We start from the raw sequence: 14328 nt of genomic DNA, 5'->3' as shown, positions 1-14328 counted from the left end.
ATTGGTTGTCTACTATTTCTATTGGTTGTAATAAGCCAATCTGTGATTACTGGAAGCTTGGATTATGAACCTCTTGCGCACAAAACCAGAACCATTCCTCTAAAAACAGAGAGACAAAAAATGTGTGACAGGCTAACTACAAGGTTAGCAAAGCAGGCAAAAGAAAATCAAGGACACACACACTGGACTTGATCATCAGATAGGGTGTATATATTTCCAAAGTCCCTGTTTGACCATTTTTGTGTTACCTTTGAATTTCTATAAACTCACTTAGGCAAATAGATGTTATTACAAAATGTTCTTTTAGGGATAACACAGCTAAAACTTTTAATCAACTTTACTCTTTCACCTCCTCTGCTTTAACTTCAACTTCCAATAAGATACTCATGTGCATTAATTCTCATCATGATCGCCAGTTGTCAGACAATCTTTTGTAGACATGCTGCAATATTTTCTTTATCAATATTTTGCTGTAGATATATGTCATTATCTATTGACCTTTGTGTTTTGTTTGCCACTTGACTCTGTATTTGAATTATTCTGAGTTATTTTTGTCACTCAGCCTTCCAAATGTGATTCTTAGATAATTCTATATTTTGTATTTATTTACCTATTTATTTTAGTGTTTATCCTTAGTTTTTGATTTAGTGGGATTTATTTTGTGTCCTGTTAGGATCGCCTATGTTACCATTACTGTTTAATATTGGCAATGCACATTGTGTTAAATGAAGGTGTCAGAACAGATCTGTGGATTTTCTCAAAATGCATTTGTCCGTTTATCCCAGCAGGTGGCATAGCTGATGTGCTTCTTCAGTTCAAAGTGTTTGCCAATGTAAAAGTCATAAGCTGGTTTGTTTCTTTTAATACTAGCAGAATCCTCTTCTTCATGATTCATGTATTTTTTGTGACTTTCTGTCTTGGATGTTAGTATTTTATAAAGCACAAGTGTTTATCATCAGACTGTCTCTCTCTTACCTGCACTTGGGTGTGGAAGAAATGCAAATTAAAACTGCAAGTAGCGTTTAACAGCAAATCACAAAAGCTCACTTTCGTCTGTACATCTTCCTAGTCATAACTGTTGACAGCCAATGCTGGGAGTGGAGTTATTGCACAGTAACGTAAATGAGCAGCCTTTTGTTAACATCCCCAGATACCTGATCAGGTTAAACGACGGCTATTTTCTCATTGATCTGTTTTTTTTCCTAACTTTGTCATGACCAGTAACAAATCATGTCCTCAATCTTGCACAATGAAATTCTTCTCAGCAGCTGCACTATCGTAGCTGAAGTCCTAGATGACTGGCTATCTGAAGCCATTAACAACACAAGTCACCATGCTTGACCCAAGCTAAACAGGTAAAGATTTAAGATAAAGCGTCTTGTTTAAATATTTTAGGTAAGACTTTATTTGACGGGGTGTGCATAAGACCTACATTACACTGTCATATACATGACATAACATCTGTCATGAACGTGAAGGAGTCATTATGAATGTTTACAACTGTTGTTATGACGTGTCATTTGATAAATAATGTCACTTTTAATGCAAAGTTACTCTAGAAGTTGCATTGAAAGTCCATTAAAAGTGCCAACTTTGCTTTAAAATGTCATTATTTACAAAATAATGCAAAGTTGGCAAGAAGCCTCTAGAGAAGAAAGAAGTGTGACTTGATGACTCTACAGCCCTGTCTGTATTATTTCAAATCTTCAACCTTAAGAAGATGGCATCATCATGAGAGAGAGGATATGTGACAAAACAACCAACTTATTATTTTGTATTTTAAAAAAGAAACATTTTTGCAGCAAAAGGATATTGAAAGGAAGGTATCGGGACCCACTCTGTTTCATATTATGCTCAACACTATATTTTCTGGAGAGAAGGATTAAAGCTGAGTAGTTTGCTTACACGTGCAATTAGTGGTGTGCATTATAAACTTGCTTTCTCTGTCTTCTTTGACATCCCATGTTACGCAGTAAGACACATGTTGGTTGAGTGAGTTTTCTGCCAGAACACCTGTCCTTAGAAAAAACAAATGACTATAAAGAAGATATTTCATTGACAATTACATCAAGAGAGCAGCAGTATGGAAATTTGCATCAACATGTCAGTCATCTCCTCTTTTCTGCTTGCTATTAAACCATATGGTTTACATTGTGGGTACTAAAAACACGTTTGACTGACAATCTAATCAGGCTCTGTGTGCAGAGAGAAAACACAACAATTTTCTGAATGTGAATGCTGGCTGACATGTAACAAAATAATGACAAGAAAAACATGTTTCTTTGTGGAAGGGATTTTAGCAATGGTTTTGTCATTCCATTCATGCACCTGCTGTTTCACATTTTCCTTCACACTAGTAAATGCCAACCATTGGAAATTTTTGTAACACATCTTGGTACACCAATTGTTAATCTGCCATTTGCACTATATTTTCACTACTCTTTGTTTTATTAGTTTTTAAATGAAATTATTTAACAAGGTAGTTCATGGCAGAGCAAATTGTTGGAGGTGCTCATTGGAAAAGAAAGACAATAACTTATGTGGCAATTTTTAGTTCCAACTTGGATCTGTTAGAGGGGATGAAAGCCACAGGGAGATCCACAGGCTTGCTGTATTGTCAGCGACGGCAAGATTGAATAATTAGTGGCTTCTAGGAACTGGTTCCAAGAGAGTGTTTAAAGTGATAATGTAGGCAAATGTCTGGGCCGAATCAGTTCAGTAATGAGTTGGAGCTCAGTGATTAGTTAAATCCATTGCAAATGGCATGATTTGTGTAATGTTTGGAAAACATTCATTCTTTTTTAATTTTTCTTTTGGAAGTTTTTCCAGGGAAATCATGTTGTTGGCAAATGGATTCCTAATATTGAGGCTAAACTGGCTGCATCACTTGCTTTGAGGCTACCTTATGCTGGCACAAACCTTTCTTTGTGTGCTTAGTTGTTGGCTTAGTTTTTCTCTCCGAGGCCATGCTGTGTTTACAAATCAGAGAATTGTTTCTGACTCTGACTAGACTGCCACATCTCTCTGCTGCTGACTGCAAGAAGATTAATCCAGCTAAGACTAATTGCCCTAGCATTGTATTGACTATATGCATGAGGGAATTCAAATCACTTTTAAGTTTCAGTTCTGTAGGCCTGGAGCCAGCACTTGAAGAGAGCTGCAGTGTTTGTGTGAGTACATTTAGTCAGGCGTTAGACTGGGATGGTACTATCAATGGATTAAAGGTCTTCATGTATATGTAATAATGGAAATCTGCTGACTACCCTAAGAAGCAACAGAAAGGGGAAGTTAATAAACACCCATGTTTCTGCTTTTACCAATTGCTGTTGGGGAAAACAAAACCTCGAAACAAACAGGAAAATTTTGAAAAACTGATCATGCTGCCTTTTCTGTTCCTACAGAATATTTTAGGTGAAGCACAAAAGGAGGCTGGGGGAGTCCGTTTCATGCAAAATGTGTTTTAATGTGATTCTAAGGTGTGCTACAGTTTGGAAGAAATAGTGCACACTTTTCCTTAATCTTGAATTTTTAGTGCTGCTAAATCATATAGTACTGTGAGTTTTGATTCATTCTTGTTTTGCTTTTTCTTTTTCTTCCAAAGAGAACCTCACATTATTTTAATCTTTTACTATCCCATTGATCAACAGATCTGGAGACTATCCAATAGTTTTTAAAAGTTGGTTTTTGGATTTTTGCTACTTTTCTGCTTGTGTTCAGTTAGATGGCCAACCATTTCAGATTTGTTTCTACAAGGATAATTTAGAATTTCTGAATTTATTTAGAATTTTATTAGTACTAATTCTCTTATCAATAGTATAAATATAACATATGTCAATGAATTCTTTGATAAGTGAAGAAATCTTGTTAGTCCTTGAAATACGATTAAAGGTAAAGGAATAAGGGAAGTAGAGAAAAAACAGCTTCCATGTTATTGAAATTGTGGGAAGGTTTCAGGTGCTTCATCAGCTGATAGTGAAACCTAGAAAAGAACGGGAATATACAGAGTCTGATGTCAGTGCACAAATAATACTGTCATAAATAACAAAAGTTATTTTACTCTTGCTTGACCTTCAGCTGATTTGTGATTGTAGGTGATAAGAAGGATTGGGACAGCCGACAGTATCAACTATAACTCAAGTTTAGTAAAATGTTGTTCATTAAGAGGAGTCTCTTGTGAATGTCTGGATTTCTAGTAATCACTAATATATAGCTACATCCCCCAGACATGAATATGTTCTGCTTGAGTTATTAAATTGCTAAAATCAGAGGATTTAATAGACTGTTAGTAAACCAACACTTTTAAAAAAGTGTAACTCATCTACAAGACAATAAGATGAAACTGTCTTCAACATAGCAGGAACAATTAACAATGAGAACAAAGATTCTCACAATCCTTTTAACCCACTTAGACAAGGGCAACATAACTCCATATATTTCTTTTTTCAAACTCTGGAACAACAAGAAGGTAACATGGCATGGAATGGTTTATGACAGGAATTACAGTACTTTATGTTCAGGATTTTAAATGCTATTTCCTGGTCCAAAGCAACAAGAAATGTTCAAGAACAATGATGCCTTTTTTAATCAAATTTTTGGCAGTAAGGCACAATGAGGACTTAAGCTTGATTGAACTCAATTACTTTTCATACCTCAATAGAACAATTGCCCTTTTTACACACAATAAACAAAAATAATCTGGATTTTGTGCAGTTGAAAAAATATAGTATCACAATTGTTTCCATTAAATAACAAAAGAAATTAAAATCAAACATGAATAAGTTATTTCATGTAATAAATAAATTAAAAGCATGGCAGCATTGAGTGTAAACAGTTACCTGAGATATATTCATAATTCAGCCATGGTGCTAGGGCTCATCTTCTATCAGCCATCGGAGAAGACGTTGGCGACTTATTCAGGCGTTGGAGTGTTAAGCTAGTTGGGAGTGGCTGGGAAAGAAGTCCTTTGAAGAAATTGTAGTCTGAAATTTTACAGCAACATATTTGAATGACACACAGCTTTTTATGATATGTACAATGTATAGCTTTGGTGGAGCCAGCTGCACATTTCCCAAAAAAAAAAAAAAAAAAAATACAATCAACTATTTTTCTGTCATCTTCTGAGTGGATTTCACCAGCAATAACATCCAGCTGTTGATACGACTTGTGTGATGCAAAAAAGTGTTTCCATTGCAGTTCTGTGAAATATATCTCAATACGACTGAAAACCCCCCTCTTTCTGGCACAAAAACGTTTCATTGAAAAGTGTAAGTTTTTTCTAAATTGGCTTGTTTCCATTAACCAAATTTATTTTTGTAATTTCAATTTGCACAATTGTGTGCTTAACTGAAACACAGCTAACATCAAAAAGCACTCAGGTAAAACTAAAAGATTCCCATAGGATGTTACAATACATGTGGCAACCTAGTATGAAATTCAATAGCGCCTAACTTTAATGAGCAGTGAAGGGCCCTTGGAAAATTCAAATTTTTGTTTTTATTCCATACTTCACAAGTAAGCACATTTATCATTATAAAAACAAAGGTTAATGTCTAGAATTCCCTCAATTTCACAGAAAAATTAACACAGACTTACCAAAAGTAGATTTAAAATGTTGATAAAGCTCTTATCAGCTCTTTATCTGTTGATAAAGCTCTTATCACCTACAATCAAATAGATATTTGTTGTGGGAAATAAATATCTATTTGTTATTTCAAATAATAAATGTGGAAAAACAGCTTCAAAACTTGCTTTTGGTGTTGAAATGAAGGTCAGAATTTGAGTAAAAGTTTTAGCTGCATTATAGGTATTGTGTTTCACATTATTCAACGGATCTATGTATTATTTAGAGCATATCACCAAGCCCTGCTATATGATCAATTGAAGGATGACTCATCTTGTAAATCTTATGTTTGGACTGTGCTTTGATTTTTTTGTATTTCTTTTTAAGACACCTCTTTCAGATTCTGTTTATCATCTTTGTTTTCTTTTGGCCACCCTACATAATATGCTGTCATGATAGTTACTACACAAGAAAAGCAAAGAAAAAGTAGAAGAAAAAATTGACACAATTCTGTAGGTCGGTAAAGTGCTAGAGGGCATGTATTTCTTGCATTTGTATTTAGTTCTTACATTCACTTGCAGTGAATGTAAGAAATAGGGCCTTTATTGGATTTAGCAGTATGTATCTTTTGTTTTTGTCTTTCTGTTGTGTACTTTATGTTGTGTACCATAAAGCTATAATGCATTTTGCTGTCTTCTCTGTGGTGGCTGTTAAGGATTCACATTTTCTCCTAAACAATATATAACTTAACAGTTTTCATAGTGCATAGCTCTAGCCTGGAAAGCAGAAGCAAAAACAAACAAACAAAAAGCCTGAACTATATTATAACACTGACTAAATCATTTCCTACTAACTTCTTTTTGGGGAAGTTTGATGGCTATAATCCTCAATTCCGATAAATGTTGTGTTTCGGTTCTGGGAAACTGATCTATTTGTGTTGCAAAATCCACCAGTGACATCCCAAATGACAGAGACCAGAGAAAATAAACACAAACTCAAACATCAGTTTTATTTTCCAAATATACAGAGCAAAAGCATCATAGATTCACAGACCAGTACTGTTAAAATACAACTGTTTTCTTTTTTTTTCTCTTTACAGATATATGACAGCCACTGCCTAAAATAATGGTTGACCCGAAAGAATTTACATCTTGTCTTCTTGTCATCAAGTTGCTGTATGTGCATTGTTACTATTTATAACATTCTTAAAATGACCCTCTTGGTTCTTTTTGAATGGACAAGTCCGTCCTTCTATGCCATTCACAATCGCCCTCAGGTCTTTCTTGTGTTTTCAAGATTGGAGTAAAGTTTTCAGACATCATTCACTTTAAAGTCCAGTCATTTAAAAGTTTTGAACAAGAGATAATCAAATAGACCAAATTTCAAATAGTTGGTTGCAGCATTGGCTGAACATGCAATGCATACTTAAGAAGATATCTGCTGTTCAATGTACATAACTTTTTAATTTTGATCAGCAATGCTGCCCCCAAATGCCATTACACCCTGGGAGGTAAGCCATGTCATCTACATTAGAAGCCTCCACTGCTCTATGGAATGTTCATGGTAAAAAGAAAGTACTACCCCTTTAAATTACAGGGTTTTATGTATTAAGTACATACCTTGGGTACATAGCTTTTCACCTTCATATTTTGTTTTAATTTTTGTTTAATAAATAACACATGGTAATTATAAAGAACAATATAAACCCTTTCAGAACCTGGTCACAAGCCACAACCTTAGAACTGACAGAGGTCCTGCTGTCTTTTTACCATGACCATATTTACTTTATCTGACCTTGAGTCATGCACCAGTGAAACCTCTTGCCATCATCAGGAGAACAAAACAACTCACCCAATCACAGAGAACTGGAACAATTGACTTTCAGATGTTTTTTTCTGTAATTCTTTCAGTTTTCAACCTAAACCCAAATCATTATAGAAGTGGTCTGAAGGCTAAAACAAAAACTCGAGGATTAACTGAAGATACTATTTTAGTGTTGGTCTTATGCCTGTATTTTGTCACAGTACTAACAAGGTATTGATTGGTAGGGAAGGAAAAACAGAGAGAAAAAGACAGAAAGCATTTACAAGTTATAAAAGGTTTATGAAGATCAGTTCAATGTCTCAAATGGCACCTGCTTTAATGGGTTTTGCCATAGATATTAACAACTATCATACACAAGGGGAGAGCATAGATGATGGGATTCGGTTTGCAATCAATGGCAAGATATTGACCACCGGAATGTTCTGTATTTCTTTTTGCATTGTGTCTAGTTTATTCAGACTGAGCAAAATTGGTGGTGCAGTCAGCACTTTGCCCTGCTAATGAGCTCAGACACTTCAACCTTAAAAAGAGTTATTAAAGACTTGTTCTTAGAATACCTGAATAAAGGACTATCCTGCATCCTACACGCTAAGAAGTGTGTCTTGTTTTATCACGAAAGGGCAGCAACCTCTTGTAATTGTTCTGGGTCTCTGTGTGTAATCATCTGTTATACCCTGGCATCTGTCTGCCGCTCGCAGCCAGGCAAACAGGCAGCACCAGCCGGTGAGCTGTCCACAGGTGAACGGGGCACAAGTTTCCCAACATGGACTTTGGTTCCCAGGGACCAACATGGCACTCAAATCATGTAGTACTTCTATGCCCGCAATAGCCATTATGCCCATCATTTAGGGGTGAATGAGACAGAAGGCAGGCCAATCAAATATTTATCTGTTTGCAGTGCAGGAGATTCGCTGGACTGGAAAAATGTATTAGGCTTGGATCAGTACAGAAGCTGCAGTTCATAGAGGATGGCAAAGTTTTCCTGTTCACAAGCTGAAGGTTGCTAAAAATCAGAGCTCTGATAACTTTTGTAAAGTAGTGTTACAAAAGAATTCATAATATGTACAGATAATATAGATTAAAGCCACATGTGTCAAGAAAGATACAGTGTATAGTTCAATTCAGTTACTGTAGTTTAGTGTTAATGTACATTGGTCTGGTCAAAATTTCATACTTTTCCAGACTTGAATTTCCTGAAATTTTACATAAATATTTGCCAATTTTTGAAATTTAGTAAATGTTTACTATGGATGTACTGAATACATTTCCAATTTGGAACCTGCAAAATGAATGGATGGATGGATGGATGGATGGATGGATGGATGGATGGATGGATGGATGGATGGATGGATGGATGGATGGAAGGAAGGATGGAAGGAAACATATAGGTAATGGAGATGGTAATAATGTCTGTTTCATACCAGTCCAAACCTGGACAAAAATAAAATCAATAATTTCTTCATTCTGTTTAGGAACCCTGTTAAATCCAATTACTACTAATAAAAAAAACTATCTTGCACTCATAAGAACTAAGAAAACTTAATGGCTAAAAAAAAAAAAACCAGACAGACATTCTTGACAGTCATCACGGTGCTGAATGCAATATATTGCTAAGCATCTGGGCATCTTTCCCATCGACTGACAGAATAATAACCTCTTACTGCTTCTCACTTTAAAGCTGTCCCTGCCTAAGCTCGTCTTAGAGCCTTGTGTGTGCAGTGTTGGTTTTCCCGGTGAGATCTTTTGGAAAGAGAAAGCAGCTCCTGAGAGCTGTCAGAGTAATTTGCAAGAAATAGGCAGGCTTGATGAAATTTTTGGAAAGGAAACAAAGAGAACATTATTGTCTCTCTGTATAATTTTGATACCATATGTTTGTTTGTCTCTACAGCTAATGTGCTGTTGAGAAATCTGAGAAAAAGAAATGAAAACCAGGAAAAAGAAAAAAAAATATATAAATATATACAGAGAAAGACAGTATTACAGATTTATATACAGTCTGCTAAGTACCAAGCAGGATTATCAGCATTGAAACAGAGCTTTTTGTCTTAAGCTGTACAATGGGCACCAGTCCATTTGTAAAATTAGTCCAAACCCCTGCCTCTCAAGTGGAAAAACCCCATTCAAATACCTTGAATATGATCATGTGTAAAGTGCTTACAACAACAACTTGCTTCTGTTCAAATACAGTGCTTGATGATTCATGAACTGGAAGTTTCAAGCTCACACAGGATCATCCCAGTGAACTGCCTCCAGCAGTGCAAATTAAGTAAAAAAAAAACTACTGAATTAGATAGGACATTCTGAAATCCATTTATGCTCTGTAGTGTATTTTTTATGTAATTTTAAAGAAAATATAATCAGCCAAAGTGTTCCAGCTTCATGAGAGTATTTGTTGTTCCAGGAATCCCTGTAGTTTATCTCTCAAAATATTGAGATAATTAAAGCAAATGCAATTCCAAGGTAAAACCAGGAAATGCAGGAAAACATGAAGGGTTGTATGTTGGTATTATATATGATGTGCTGCACAATACACAGTGCCTCACAAAAAATATTCATATCCCTTGAAGTTTTTGTCGCGTTATGAAAACCTAGCTCTGCTGCATTTCATTGGGCTTTTATATCATAGACCAGCACACATCAGTATGTAACTGTAAAGTATTCGTTAAATAAAATAATGTGCAATCAATTCTAATCAGAAGTCACCTACTTATTAAATATACTCCAACTATGTGATTTAATTGCGGTATAACTCCAGCTGTTCTGTGAAGGCCTCAGATGTTAGTGAAAAAAACAACAGCATCATCAAGTCCAAGGAACACAGCGAACTTGTCCGTCATCAAGTTGGGGAATGTAGGGATACGTTCTAAAGCAACATCACAAGCTCTGAAAGTCTTGAAGACCATTGTCCATTTCATCATCCAGAAATAGAATGAGTAGGGCTTCCCAGCTAACAAGCCAAGCAATGACAGCATTAATCAGAGAAGCGAGCATGAGGTAATTTTGAAGGAGCAGCAAAGTTAGGAGTATGTCAACAGTACTATTATTAGTCACACACTCTACAAATTTGGTCTGTATGGAAGGGTGAAAACATAAAAGGCAATAAGAAGTCCATTTTGCAACTTCCCACTAGCCATGTAGAGGAATAATGTGCCAACATGAAACAAAAGCTTAATTTTGTGGCCTTTATAATTTATGTGTAAAGGAAAACAAACACTGCACATTGCCCTGAATAAAACAGAAAAATATGATGGAAGCTGATCAGAATTGATGGGAAGATAGATAGCATAAATACAAACATCCTTTTCGTTCTGCTTCATATTTAGTTTTACTATGTGATGGTCTATCACCTGAAATCCCAATAAAATACATTAAAGCCAATAGTTGTAAAAATCATACAACTGCTAAAGTGGTGTAAAGATTTTTGGAAGGCATGATGTCGTTTTTCTACATCTGCTTTAAAAACGCAGTCAAAACAAGAATCAAATCACTTTGTTGGTTCTGGTTAGAAAGAAATGGATATAATCAATAGCTTTGGCTTATCACCTATTTGAATTCGCAGGGTTTGGTACTTTAAAAAACTCTCTGGACAATAGTCTGGGTTTTCCCATAAACCTCTCTAAAAAGATCAATTATGTTTACAAGAGTTATTATGGTATAAAAGTTAGTGTGTAAGTGGCTAAAGGCTGAGTACAGCATCAGCAACTGGGTACTGAACAAAACCTAATATATGTCACACAAAGAAAAGAAGAAAACAGGCATTAGCTTTCCACCACAGTCTTCATAGCCAACATAAAAACAGAAAAATAAATAAAACCGTCTCTGTTTGTCATGTTCAACCAGCACAATCACTAGTAGGTATACAGTCAGGATGCACTAAGCCCCAGTGTCAACAGTGATACTGACAATACTAATGGGATATTCACACAAGTAGCTAGAACATTATGTTTACTTTTTATTTATCAGTGTTGTTGATGACCTTTAGATTTAGAAGAAAAAAACTGACAAATGCAATGCAAGTTGTAGCTTGTAAGATTTCCTCTTTTATGTGTCTTGGAACTAGATTTGGTATCAAAACATAATATTGGATGCAGCTCCACATAAGCTGGACAGCTGATGGTGTTTGTCTCTCTCACTTAGTAAGTTAGCAATGACCCAGTTCAAACAGACCCTCAAGGCAAAATAGATATAGACATTAAGAGGCGCTTGTGTAAGTTTCTGCGCTATGTGGAAAATGAGTCAAAAAATTAGATGCTGGAAAGTGGACACTGATGTTCTTTTATCGCAGCGTCAAGGTGAAAACATGACTCCAAAATTCAATTGAGATCTTAGCTCTTCTTCTTGTGAAGCTCAAATATAGAAAAAGACGGGGAAAATAGGCATTCTTTTTAAAGTTCTCCTCCACCTGCAACAACTTAACCTTAGCACACAGCGTGAATGGGCAAGGAGAAAGTGTTGCAAGTTATAAATTTAACAGACAGAAAATAACATGCACATTCATTGTTGTGCTTTAAACTACAAGAGGGCAGCAGGACGTTGGCTTTGTTTCATTGTCTGGCAGTTTGTGAAGAGTGCTGCGCTGAATGCTCACTTTTTCTCTGTGTCACAGTCTTCAGAAAGCAAATTTGGTCCATGCCAGCAGAGCTGATTGTCACACAAAGCCTTGAAATCATGCTCTCTGATTCCTTAACAATCTGAATGTAGAAACCAAGTGTTGCAAGTTAAATTCCAAACTTGTAGTGTCTGTGTTGGCAAATAAGCTCTCAGTGGCACATCTCTATTTTGGGTCAAAAACGAAAAAGGGAGAGAGGATTGATGATTTAAACATTAAGGAAATATAAGGCTTCTTGATTCATTTTTTGGGGACATTTTGATGTCTAAGCAGGTCACAAGGTCCATCAAGCCCAGTCGTTGTTTGAGCGTCCCATAGGAAATTTTTACAAACACTGATACTTCAGGGGATCCTGCAGGTGGAATCTTTAACAGTTTTACAATCCTTTCTGCTTGTTGCTCCTCATCCAAACACCCTCCCTCTCTAGCGGTCAGACATGGGTCTGCATCCGCTTCTGGAGGGGTCGGGTGAGGTCCGAGTTCTGTGAGGATGACTGGGAGTAGTGGGAAGAGGAAGAGGCAGATGCCTTGCTGTCTTTATCAAACTGCACATATCCATCCGGCTTACTATAGCTGCTGATGCTGCTGTCGCACTGCGTGTCAATGAAAGAGCTGGAGTCGCTAAGTGAACCACGCTGAAACTCCCGCTCGCAGAGCTCGATGGAGCTGCTTCCCATGCCAAGCACAAAGCGCTGGCCATAGTCGTACAGGCGGTTGGGTCCTGCCCCCAGCGTGGAGTAGATGTTGGTGAAGGACATGCCTGTTGGCACTCGCTGCTTGCCGAGGGTACCGGTGTTGGTGGAGTTCCTCACCTCAGCGGTCTGATTCCCCGTCATGGTAGGCGTGTGGTGCTCCTTGAAGGTGTTGACACTGTAATAGCCATTTGTAGGGTCCTATTGAAGACAATAAAGATAACACAGATGACAAATAAGATAACAGTTGTTTGCTTAAATGTTCAGTTTCATTCATCATACAGTTATATTCAATAAATTACAATGTGTCAGACGAAAAGCATCATTGAAAACAACAGTTTTAAGGAGGTATTAAACAAACTTTTCATTAAGCCTATGTTTCTGTATAAAAAGTCTTTTTTATTGGCCTGATATATTCTAATGTTTTTATTAGTTGTGAATGGAAAATCATAATCAACAGAAATAAAGGCTTGAAAACATTGGCCTATATGTTCTATATGCTAGCAATGTGTTTCACTTAATAAACTGAAGTACTGAAATAAATGCACTTTTCAATAATCTTCATGTCATTGAAGGTAGAAGACCATGCCTTCCTACGCAGTTCCGCTTGATTCTCATCTCCCTTCAGTCATCTGTCTGGGATCACCATTGAGCTCGATTTATCAAGATAGGTTTAATCAAATAGTGAACAGAAGGAAGCGTTGCGGACAATAATAATATTATTCTGTGCTGTTTTAGAGTTGTAGACTCCCTATGGTTTTAGTTTGACAATGGCAGCAGAGGAAGTGAATAAAGCCAATCAGTCCATGTTGGCCAGACTTGCAAATACTGAGCAATAAAAGTTGAGGCAAGAGCAATATTTAAGGCATTTTATTGCTGGCAAAGATGTTGTGACCCTACTCCCCACAGGTTTATTTACAGCGCACACAATTTCCACATTTCTCTGTATGAAGCAAAGATTAGAACAAGCAGCTAAATTTTAATCTGGCTAGTAAAATACACAACTTTTATAAACACCTAAACTGTTTGTAGAAGTAGTGGAATTCCTCTTTTCTCCTAGCCTAAACACACTTTAAAAAAATGACAAAAAATATCTTTTAAGAGTAATTAAAACAAAATAATTTTTTAACTGTATTTTTTTACATACTTGAAGCCATGGCAGGAGAGTAGCTAAGGCCAAACTGTCTCTAACCAAACAACACAAAGTAACAGTTTGTTTGTGTTTCAAAGAAAGCGCAGATGAAACTTGGTGTGAAGGTTTGGTGTGCTACTACTCTGTCCTTGAATCCACGTTCCTCACTAATTAAGCCTTGGCTCAATGCTCAGTGTGGCATCTGTGTCACTGCAAAGTTCACATGCATACCAGCTTTAATTAGACCTTAATGGGTCACAGTGTCTGTAATTCCATGTCAGCGTTGGAACTGCTTCTGTGGTTACAGCTGTGCCACTTGTTTGTCTGCATTGTGTTGTTTCTAAGGGTCCAGCCAGGGGCATGTGTGCTTTTTTTAATGTTCTCTTATGAATGGATGTGAATGTCAAGCACAGCGAGTGTGGCTTCGAATCCCAAAAGAAGGCAGCTCATAATGGGAGAGACAACCTGAGAGGATCCTCGTTATGCTTGTCATTATCTGACAGCAGACAGGG

At 36.6% G+C, this 14328-nt stretch overlaps 1 protein-coding gene across 1 annotated transcript in view; it reads right to left on the bottom strand.

Annotated features, from left to right (window-relative positions):
* Positions 1 to 9217: 9217 nt before the first annotated feature.
* The window catches only part of kirrel3b (kirre like nephrin family adhesion molecule 3b), a 188264-nt gene continuing 183153 nt past the window's right edge, over positions 9218 to 14328 (bottom strand). Inside the window, 1 exon segment of the mRNA XM_032545453.1 lies at positions 9218 to 12885. Coding sequence (XP_032401344.1) covers positions 12424 to 12885 — 462 coding nt within the window. The 3' untranslated portion in view covers positions 9218 to 12423.

Source organism: Xiphophorus hellerii, chromosome 18 (assembly GCF_003331165.1).
Source record: "Xiphophorus hellerii strain 12219 chromosome 18, Xiphophorus_hellerii-4.1, whole genome shotgun sequence".
Lineage (NCBI taxonomy): Eukaryota > Metazoa > Chordata > Actinopteri > Cyprinodontiformes > Poeciliidae > Xiphophorus > Xiphophorus hellerii.
The sequence above is the reverse complement of the archived record's forward strand: the minus strand, read 5'-3'. Positions and strand labels throughout refer to the sequence as shown.